This window comes from Asparagus officinalis, chromosome 7 (assembly GCF_001876935.1).
Source record: "Asparagus officinalis chromosome 7, Aspof.V1, whole genome shotgun sequence".
Taxonomy (NCBI): Eukaryota; Viridiplantae; Streptophyta; class Magnoliopsida; order Asparagales; family Asparagaceae; genus Asparagus; species Asparagus officinalis.
Window position 1 is genome coordinate 47,224,215 of NC_033800.1, and position 11,762 is coordinate 47,235,976.

General features: G+C 36.1%; 1 protein-coding gene across 1 annotated transcript; it reads left to right on the forward strand.

Moving 5' to 3' along the window:
- LOC109847089 lies at nucleotides 8,925-11,339 on the forward strand. Its single transcript, XM_020416334.1, has 4 exons — nucleotides 8,925-9,250; nucleotides 9,968-10,067; nucleotides 10,175-10,587; nucleotides 10,802-11,339. Exons 1-4 carry the CDS (start codon nucleotides 8,925-8,927, stop codon nucleotides 11,337-11,339), a joined length of 1,377 nt encoding a protein of 458 aa, XP_020271923.1.

Sequence of the window (11,762 nt, forward strand, 5' to 3'; positions counted from 1 at the left end):
TCCCCTATCAATCCTCTTCAATAGGATGATGGGTCCATCAAAACTATCACGTTAATGATCACATCTGATAGTCCATTCCCTCCAAATTCTCCTATCAATCCTCTTCAATAGGATGATGGGTCCATCAAAACTATCACGTTAATGATCACCTCTGATAGTCCATTCCCTCGAAATTCTCCTGCCAATCCTCTTCAAGTAGGATGGCGGGTCCACAAAAACTATCACGTTAACAATTACCTTTGATAGTCCATCAACTTGTCAATCTTCTTCAATAGGATTGCAGGTGCACAAAACTATCACAGTTACCTCTGATAGTCAAACTCATCAGATAATGGCCTACCAGGTGATGTGCCTCTATTCCGACTTCATGGATAGTACCCCACTAGGTGATGTGCCTTGTCTATCTCTTTTTATTCCACTGCTAAGTCTTAATCAAGACTGGGGGTTATCGTCGAGTTAATATTATACTTCTGACGATCATCACCCTCACGGAGTATGAATTCAGTTTGCATCACTCCTAATTTGTCACGTTAACAATACACCTCTGACAATTAACTTATCAATCCTCTTCAATAGGATGATAGGTCCTCAAAATTGCTCAAATCGTAATCTTCCCCAGCAAGACACTAAGTCTTCAAAATCTTAGTATCTAAATTCATCGCTTCTGATGATAAACTCACTTAGCACTTCTTCCTAGCGAGACGCTAGTCCCTAAAATCTTGTTCAAATCATAAGTACACAAATCCTGTCACGTTAACACTAAACCTCTGACAAAACCCACTTATCAATCCTCGTCAATAGGATGATAAGTACACAAAGTTGCTCTCATCGCAACACAAATTCCTGTTATGTTAATATCACACCTCTGACAAAACCCACTTATCAATCCCCTTCAATAAGGATGATAAGTCTTCAAAGTTGCTCCGATCGCAACAAATTCTCGTCATGTTAATATTAAACCTCTGACAAAACCCACTTATCAATCCTCGTCAATAGGATGATAAGTCCACAAAATTGCTCTAATCGCAACACATTCTCTTGTCATGTTAACATCATACCTCTGACAATCCACTTATCAATCCTCGTCAATAGGATGATAAGTCCACAAAGTTTCTCCAATCGCAACACATTCTCTTGTCACGTTAACATCATACCTCTGACAATCCACCTATCAATCCTCCTCAATAGGATGATAAGTCCACAAAGTTGCTCTCATCGCAACACGAATTCCCGTCATGTTAATATCACACCTCTGATAAAATCCACTTATCAATCCTCGTCAATAGGATGATAAGTCCACGAAGTTGCTCTCATCGTAACACAAATTCTTATCATGTTAATATCACACCTCTGACAAAATCAACTTATCGACTCTCGTCAATAGAGTGATAGGTCCTCAAAGTTGCTCCGATCGCAATACTTTCCACTTATCGACTTTCGTCAACAGAGCGATAGGTCCTCAAAGTTGCTCCGATCGCAACACTTTCCACTTATCGACTCTCGTCAACAGAGCGATAGGTCCTCAAAGTTACTCCGATCGCAACACTTTCCACTTATTGACTCTTGTCAATGGAGCGATAGGTCCATAAAAATACTGTTAGGTTAACATCACACCTCTAACAGTCAAACCCCCTAATGAACTTGTTAATCTTTTTTAAACAAGAATAGCAAGTCGTCATTATAAAATCCCCAGTGGATTAGAGATTTTCTGAAATTATCCCAGTGATAATAAAGAAAGTTTCTAAATTTCACTCTAAGTAAAAATTCACGCTAAGTTAATACTACACCTCTAGCACTTCTAATTTTCTTTCAGTGTTTCAAGTGAAAATATAACACAGGAAGAAACAGTGGCAAAGTCTACGTATTCAACATCGTAGCACCAAAAATCCATGTCTTACACGCATGAGCGACTTTATCTCGATCCTTAATTAGAGATAAGCCTACGCCTAACACGCATTGTCGGTTAGTCTTTTCCCGTAAAAATGACAAAGTCTGTGTATTCAAAATCATAGCATCAAGTCTAAGAGGGTTCATTCTCTTAGCACAACGTTACATGTGGAACGGACTTAGACAATCCACATGCTAGCCCGACTCAAACGGTAGTCGGTAAAGGCTTATCAAATCCGTTGATGGCTGAGGATTTGCCAAAAATCCTATGCACGTTTGCAGGCCTATCAGCTTAATGGATATGAGCCGAGACTTAAAACAGATGAGCCAAAAACAAGTCTCAAAGACTTAGTCAAAAATGCACGGAAGCCACTTCCATGTCTTAAGTCAAAACGTTGAGGTCAGACCCGCGATGCAAAAAACCGAACGTCGAGGTCACACCCGTGTTCCAAATTCAACATCCAAGGACGAGACCCGCATCTCAAGTTCAAAATGCAGGGTCCACCCCCACATTCCAGAAGAAGGATTATGGCGCATACCTTCACACAGGTCCTACGTGGCAAATCCCTTCAACCAAGATGCCTTCGAAGCAAGTGCAAAGAACAAATCCTTTACCACAAGGAATCAATAGCTCTAAGATCAGAGTTGAGATCCAAAGTATTCCGAAAATTCGTCCCAGTCAACCGCGAACTTTCGAAAACTTTGGAGGGGGTTCTGTAGGCTGTCTAAAAATCACAATAGATAGTTGATTCCCTATCAAACACCGATGATGGAAGTTACAATCTAACGACTTTCACATATCAAAGAGCTAAAGCAAAGATTACAAAACGACGATCTTTACAACGCTCTGACAGAAAGATACTACAAATCGATGGTCTCTTCAAACCAAGGCGTGGAAGTCATCCCCGCGTACCAGCATCAAGACACACCGCGTTCACAAATGCAAATGTAGCCTCCAAAAGCTACCAACGCAGCTCAGATCCGCTGCCAAACGAAGCTAATGTTCGGCTACAAACGCAGCCTTCAAAAGTTGCCAACGCAGCTCAGATCTGCTGCCAAACGCAGCTCATGTTCGGCTACAAACGTAGCCTCCAAAAGCTGCCAACGCAGCTCAGATCCGCTGCCAAATGAAGCTCATGTTCGGCTACAAACGCAACCTTCAAAAGCTACCAACGCAGCTTCCACCCGCTGTCAAACGCAGCTCTTAAATACTGCTAAACTGCTGCCAAACGCAGCTTCCAAGCTGCCAAACGCAGCTTCCAACAAGATGACAACGCAGCTTCCAAACGCTGTAAATGAGCTTCCAGACGCTGCGTCCGAGCTTCCAGATGCTGCGTTCAAGCTTTTAGGCATTGCGTTTGGACGCAGAATTCATGCCAGAACGCGGGCCTGCGTTTGACTCGTTCAAACACGAGCTGAACGGTTTCAAAACCGTTTCCCACGACATGAGGGGATCACAACTCCACTCAGGAGTGATCTTAGGGGCGGTTACATCCCATTAACCCTACTTAGGAGCGAATTAAGGGGGCGGTTACACCCCTTAATCCCCTATAAATAACTAAAAATTAATTCAGTTCAGGGGTGGGGTCTGTTGGAACTTCTTGGCAGCAACGGAAGAGATCCTTGGGCAGGCTTTTGAGGAGATCGACGTCATCCCTCAGCAACATTCGGCAACGGGAGCTTTCTTCATCCTTGGCTTATAGACCGATTTCGGTTAAATTAACTCTTTCATAGAGTTTCAAACTCGTTCAGAGTTCTCCACAACGTCAAATCGTAAGGAGAAGATACTGTTCCAGTAAATCAAGACGTTCGGATCGTCAACGGAGAGCAAACTCGACGTGAGCATTCGAGGGAGGCACTCCATCGCCACCGTGAAGAACTCAGAATTAAACAAAGGGGAGAATCCAAATCAATTCTTCTCTCTTTTGTAATTAGGAAATCCAATTGTAACTGAGATTAAAGGAATACAGATCAATTTTTCTTCGTTTCTTTTAGCGCAAAATTTTCCCACAAACATCTATAGAATCCATTTTTAATATTTGACTATGCAAAATTTATGACACCCTAAGGTTCAATACATACCTGTGTCCTTAGGGAAAAGTAAATGAGGCTTGTGGCTTCTCCCATTTTCTTTTCAAATGGCTAAGAAAATTAGTCTATGAGTTTTACGGCTTGTGCTTCATGTCTGCTTCTGAACTCCTTGAGAATTTGTGATATATATATATATATGATATTAGATTTAAGCTTATGGGTTGAGTTAATTGGTGACCAGTTTCAAAAAATTGTTTCCTTCAGCTAGTTATCATAAAAATGTTCTCATAAATATCATTCATCTTATTGCATTTATTATGAACATTATCTACAAGGTCATTAAGCTCTCTCTTTCTAAATTTTGACAAAATGTTTCTGTTTCTATGTTTTCTCTCCTTATCATCTAATTCTTTTTCTTGCCTTGAATGTGGACTTATTGTGGTTTTCTGCATGAATTGATATACAAAAATTCATATAATTATATCATGTAGTGTGATAAGGACCCTTCATGCATCTCATCGAACACTACTATTGTAGTAGCAAGGAGATCAAAATTCTTTCATGCTTAGGGATATCAAACTTATTTCCTGTTTAGAGAGTTCTGCTTGTCTAGTCATGGTATCAAAAATATTACCCAGTTCCTAGTTTGCTAATGATAACATATATCTGAAAGTGCTTTATGTTTTTCTTTAGAAAAGCCCCCGAGCATGGTAACATATATAGCTCATGTGCATTTACAACACTGAATGGAGTACTAGCAAGTTGTACCTAGTGTGAAATTGTCAAATTTCAGAGAACTGATGTATTCCACTATAAACCCATACCTAGAAAATAAATATTTTCAAATCCTTTGGCATATATCCTTCAGGTAATACTAATTCAGTTGGGGGAGGCAACCATATTGTTGTGAAACCTAGTGAGGATAACTCACTAGCCTTTGACTTAAGCTCAGGTTTTTCAGGACTGACGAGTAAAGTAGATCCTAATTCTTCAACAATATTTACATTGGTGATTTTTTTACTTTTAGGCTATGATGATTGTTAAATTTTCTGAGATTAGCAACCTGCAATATTTATTGATATTGTACTGGATGGCTAACAATGATGATATTGATTAAGTTCTGAGCCCTCAGCCATAATTTGCATATACACGTAGCTCGTTTATTTTATGTGATGTTAAGAAATATTTTCAAATAATTATTTTCACATAAAGTTCATCAACATGCATAAATTATCAAAGCAGTACACCATAGTAACAAAATAATAAATATTCAGGCTTTCATTTTAGCGATTTTAAATAAATTTCTAGACCAAGATGCTCTCCAATATATACCTTACTCAGATTGGCAACAACTTCATTGTAACCTACTTCATGGGCGTGTATTAGGAGTTTATTTTTGTTACAAAAAGTGCTGGGTATATCTTTGCAGTAAGGGCACTTTCAATTTTTGTTTAGGTCTATAATTTTTATAGCATTAGCTCTTAGCATAATTTCTGCTAATTCCATGATATCCAACATTTCATCTTGCTCTCGATCTACATCCATATAGGCAATCCATTCTTCAAATGTTAGTTTATGTTCACTAATCCTTCCATGCTAATAAAAAACATAGTAAATTGACATTAAAATAAACAGTTCCATTGTTTATCATAAAATTTTTAAATATTCTTACCTTTGATGATGGTGCAGATGAAGACTCACCAATATCTTTACTTTTCTTACTCATACATTTTTCTTGTTTAGAATTTGGTATGCAAACATTGCATTTTATAGATGTATATGGACTAGTACATTTACTTGGTGGTTAGAGGTTGAATTTGACAATATTTATTTGGATCAATAAATTTTCTACTGGTATTGCCTATGGTTTTGAAACCTAACTGGTTTTGATTTAGAAAGTTGACTCAACTACTCAGTCTCCATTACATACATGTTAATTTGGTATTTCCAGGTTTGATGCGATTTGCCATGTCATATACATATTTATGACTAATCAGGTTGTATATATATATTTTTTACATGTTTCATAAGAATTTTTCGCTAAATCGAGTACGTATTTCATAAAATTATGAATAATCAAGTTATTACAGGTTTCATGTGATTTTTTCATGTCAAACAGGTATATTTCATGTCAAATCAGGTACGCAGTTCATAGTAATTAATCATGTTATTCCAGATTCCGTATGATATTTATGTCAAACGGATAATTATAATAAATTCGGTTATTTACTATTTGTTCATGTTACATTCGTACTTTTATTATGATAAGATTACCTCCCATGACGATCACAAATAAATTTATCTTTAATGGGGTAAACTTACTATAGTGACTGTATACATTTTTTCCCAAACACAAAAAAGTGAAAAATGTATAATCAACAAAAAAAAATTCTTTTTTTTCATACCAAGCAACATAAGAAAAGTGCATACATTGATTTCCCACCATATTTTATGTGTGAACCAAACCCAAACAAGCTATTTCTTGAAACAGTTTGAAAAACCCAAAATTTGAGTTTCTTTACGTGGAATTGTATTTCACAATATATGGGAAACGAACCAAACAACCTCTAAATGAAAATATTTAGGCTTCGTTTGAACACCATGGTGTTTTCCTTATTGTGTTTTTATAAAAAAAACACCATGGTGTTGTCTTTTTCCCTTTAAATGTTTTCAAAATATCATGTTCAGTATTTTTTGTCAACACTAGTTTGACCCATTATAACATTAGTAGCAAACATATTATTAATATATTATATATTAATTATTATAAAATATATTATAAATAAAATATTATAATATTTAGTTTACATTATTATAGTATTATAAGTGACAGATTGGTATATTTTTTTTTATCTTTTGACAAATTAGTATATTATGTAGACTCCGGCGTCAAATACCCCTTAAATTTGGCCGGAGTTACTCTTCCGGCTAGTGCTGACGGGATTTCTTACATAAAATCCCATTATTAAAACCCCATCATGCTCCTAACCCCCTCCTCCTCCCCCTCCCCCCCCCCTCCTCCCTCCGCCTCCTCCTCCTCTTCAACCTCCCCCTCTCCCTCCTCCTCATTAAATTTGGGCTGGGATCATAAGCTTGATGATGAGGAACGCTAATAAAAATTAATTTTTTTACCTACAACTCTTGAAGCACTCTGAAGCAACCTAACACTCACAACCCAAAGCATCGACTCGAGCAGGAAGCAATCCCCCCAATCCACAATCCCCCAAATCTTGGTTCAAAACTCACATCCAAAATCACATTCCGTGGCTTCAACCTATGATGCAAGATCATTGGGCTACATTCAAAGTGAAAATACCTCAACCCTTTCACAATGGCAATTTCAATCCGATGTCTTGCATCCCATCCAAGGCTCTATTGAAGCTCTCTTTGCTGAGTTTAGTAATTAGGAGGATTGGGGTTGGTTCAAGAGGGCAAGTTAGAGAGTTTTGAGGGCAATTTTGATGGAAAAGCTGACAAGGCCTTTTGAGAATTGTGGTACGGTTGGCAAAGAGGAGGAAGAGTCTAATGAGTAGGAGGAAGAGGATGATGAGGAGGGAGAGGGGGGGGGTTGAAGAGGATGATGAGGAGGAGGAGGGGGTTAGCATGATAGGATTTTTATGAGGGGGTTTTATGCAACAAATCTCGTCAGCTCTGGTCGGAACAGTAACTCCGGCCAAACTTAAGACCTATATGACGCCGGAGTCGACAAAATATGCCAATCTGATAAAACTAAAAAAATATACCAACATGTCACAAAGCTTCTACAAAATATATCAATCTGACTATTTTGTCTTATATTAATATTTTTATAATAATTTTATTTTAGTATTAATATAATATTATACTATTATTAATATAATATAATATTATTAATAATGTTAATATTATGTTATTACTAGTATGTTATTAATAAACTAATATATTATAAATATTTTAATATTATATAATATATTATAATTTTTAATATGTTAGAGTTTATTAATAATACTTTAATAATATATTAGTATTTATGATATAAATAATTATTATTATATTATGAATATATTATTTTTACATAAACATTTATTAGTAATAAATTATTTTATTATTCATATATATTAATATTTTATATATTATATTACATTTACGTACAATATGTTATTATTAATTTATTATTATATTGTTATGTTATACTAAATATGTTACTATTATATAATATTTATAATTATTAATTTATTATAATTTATTAAAAAGTTAATAATATTATAGCGATTATACTAATGTAGAGTATATTATTATATCATTATTATTATACTATTACTTATCAATAATTTTTTTATTAATTTATTTATATTTTATTATTATTTATTTATTATATAACACATTATTAACATATTAAATATTAATATTTAATATGTTATTATATTATTATATAAAATATTTTATTTATTATATTTTTATATTATTTAATAAATATTATTAATATATTAAATTAACTATAGTATAGTATAATATAATAAGCATGTTGATAATAACTTTATATTAATTACATTTAATATATTATATTAAGGGAAAATTGTGTTCAGGCCCCAAAATCGTGTCCTTGAAGTGGCCCAGCCCCACCAATTATTCCCCTTGGGCTGCCGGCCCAAAAAAACGTTATTCGTGTGGTCCAACCCCTTTAGCCCTCTTTTATACGTATGCTCCGCGTATTTAGGCAAAAAGACCCGAAATGCCCTCGTCTCTCACTGGGAACCGGCTACAGGCAGCCATCAATGATCGCCGATCTCTCCCATCGCAGTTAAGGCGAAGAGACGGCGTAAAGTGGGGGGAAAAAGGCGGGTTCCCTCCATTACTGGTCCGCTTTAGCTCCTTATTAATGGGATATAAATTCGGGTAATTTTTTCTCTTATTCTCCCATTTATGAAATTAGGGTTTTTTTCCCTTCATCTGTCAACAACCGTTCTGAGCTTTAAATCCCCTCCATTACTCCTCATAACTGTCTTCATAACTCTCAACCACTCCCAATGGCCGCCGATGACTTGATTTGTATGGTGTCTTTAGGCGAGAAGGCCATATTTATGAAGCTCTGCTCGACAACACGGTTTTATGAACTGAAATTTGATGTGGCTGAAAGAATGAAAGTACCTAAAGAAGCTTTATCATTGGTATATAAATCCGAGAGGCACCCCAACTTGACTTTTTCGGTTGACAACGAAGATGACTTGAAGTGCATGTTGGAGTACAATCGAAATGTCGGTTGTACAGAGATTCACATGCTCGCTGTTGTTAATAGTGCTGTTAATAAAGAGTGTTCCAGTTCTGAAATAAACCAGAAAGTTATTGGTGGAATGTAAGTAATTAATGACTCTTTATAACATTTAGCTTTGTGTGACGTGAACATACTGATTTCAGGCTTTAAGGCAAAGCCGCATAACATTTTAAGTGTTTTTTAACTTCATCTTTTGGAATCCCGTTATGCGCTTTGAATCCCTTCAATTTAACAAATTAATTATCGTCATAACTGTCAACAACCCCCAACGGTTTCCAATTGTTCGACGTGCACGGTGTCGTATGACGTTATTGCTATATTCTTCCTATCATGAAGTGCATGTTTGATGACAATATTTTCACTTGTTGTACGGAGATTCAGATTCAGATGCAAGTTTTTGATAACATAGAGTGTCCTACTTCTTAAAGGAAGTACAAAGTTATTACTGATTTATATGTAAACAATGAACTTTGGCTCAAATTGGGAATGTGTGATGTAAAAATTGTGATTTCAGGTTTCGATGCGCAGTAGAAAAACATAGTTGTCATCTTCGAAATTTATACGTTAACTCTTCATCTTTCATGTTATGTTTTGACGATATATGTTAATCTTCAATTGAACATGTTAACTTTCATGTGAGCATGTTAACTTTCAGCGTAACGAGTTATCTATGTAAATTGTCTGTTAAATTCCACTGCTCTTTAATTAATTCATACGAAAATGGTTTGTTTTAAACATTATAAGATAGTTTTATACTCTAGTGTAAAGTTTATATCACTGGCTGATTAATTTTTGCAGCAGTGATGCCTCTTTGAATGAAGAATATTGTCATCCCCCTTCTGGCGGAAATGCTTCCAATTCAGAGAGAATCCCAACTGATTGCCCGTCTGGTGAGATTGTAATGAGAGCTGATGATATTATCAGTAAAACTTACAGCATTCCAGACTGTTGGCACACAACATTAACTAAAAAGGGCCAACAATTTAAAACTGTTAATGATTTAAGACGTTGCAATACTATTCCATGGCGAAAAAGTTTGACTACGACTCTGTAAAGAATGAACCTAAACGTATCCGAGTTATTTGTCGATATAAGGAGACTTATGGATGCCCTTGGATGCTGTTTGCATCCCCTGTAAAAAATGAAAAAAGAATTGAAATCAAAAGGTTTGTGAATGAACATAGTTGCGGACAACATACTAACTTGTCAGGGCAATCACGGGCATCTCGTAGATTTGTAGCAGAACAATTGCGACCTGTCTTAAAGGTTCGACCTGAAATCCGCCCAAAGGATGTGCAAAAGGAGTTCCTCACTCGATATGGATTGAGACTTGAATACAGTACGATATGGTGGGGCAAAGAAAGAGCGCATGAGGCTATGTACGGTGATAGTTATAAGTCTTACGATCAATTAAGATGGTAAATTTTATAGTTATCAGTTTAAATGTATAAATTTATCGTGCAATATATTTCCTTAGATGTTTCCATATTTATTTTCATAAATTTATATTTCAGCTGTCACAGTGGACTGTTATGTTTCATGGAAAATTGTCAGCTCTTACATGTCAATATACATTACCCTTATGTTCCAATGTATTACATTTACGTGTAATGTGGTCACACTGTTGTACAGGTATGAGCAAAAGGTGAAGGAAACAAATCCAGGAAGCTACATTTGCATTGACCAGAATGAAGGAAGGTTCAAAAGACTGTTTATATGTTATGCTGCTTGCATCGTTGGTTTCTTAAATGGGTGTAGACCTCTATTATTTTTGGATGGGACCTTCTTGAAAGATAGATACAAAGGCCTGCTCCTGAGCGCTGTAGCATATGATGGAGACCAAGGGATATTTCCACTTGCGTATTGCATATGTGATCAGGAAAACGTTGATAATTGGAGATGGTTCCTGCAAGGCTTGTGGTCTATACTGTACGAAAGGCCAGACCCATATAATCCTCCCCATCAACTGGTTATTATTTCTGATGCCGACAAGGGAATCCAAGAAGCGGTGAGAGAATATTTTACTGAAGCAATTCACTCAAGATGTGTTCTGCACCTGGTTGAAAATTTTAGATATAAGCTAAAGGATTTGGGATTGAAGGCAAAGGACACACATGTTTTGGGGAATTTGCTCCAATCAGCTTGCTATAAATACACTGTTGCGGAATAGAACGACTACATGAAGGATATATATGAGATGTCTCCAGCTGCATATGAGATTGTAATTAACTACTCGCCAGAGCATTCGGCGAATGCCTTCTTCCCTGGCATTAGGTACTGCCCTCAATCATTTCTTGTGAATATCCCCTTTTGCAGGTTAACTATCGGTGATATATGTTATCGTTTATCACTATATGTTAACTTTCATGTTATTATGTTAACTTTTCCTACTAAAGGGAAAGTTTGGTGGTTACGTGTTAATCTTATTACATTGGATGCTAGCTAGATACATGAAGCTCGAATGCTGCGTATCCTGCAAATGGTGGAGCATATCCGCAAGCAAATTATGACTCGCATGAACAACAGACGCATAATGGCTGAAAAGTGGACAAGCTATCATTGTCCTAAAGCTGAGCAGATTGTTAGAGAACAT

Bases quoted from the DNA above. Each gene is read 5' to 3' on its own strand.
- LOC109847089 (XM_020416334.1), top strand. From the start codon at position 8,925: ATGGCCGCCGATGACTTGATTTGTATGGTGTCTTTAGGCGAGAAGGCC. The intron at 10,068-10,174 runs GTAATGAGAGCT...TAATGATTTAAG, and splicing joins ATTGCCCGTCTGGTGAGATT to ACGTTGCAATACTATTCCAT. The intron at 10,588-10,801 runs GTAAATTTTATA...ACTGTTGTACAG, and splicing joins TCTTACGATCAATTAAGATG to GTATGAGCAAAAGGTGAAGG.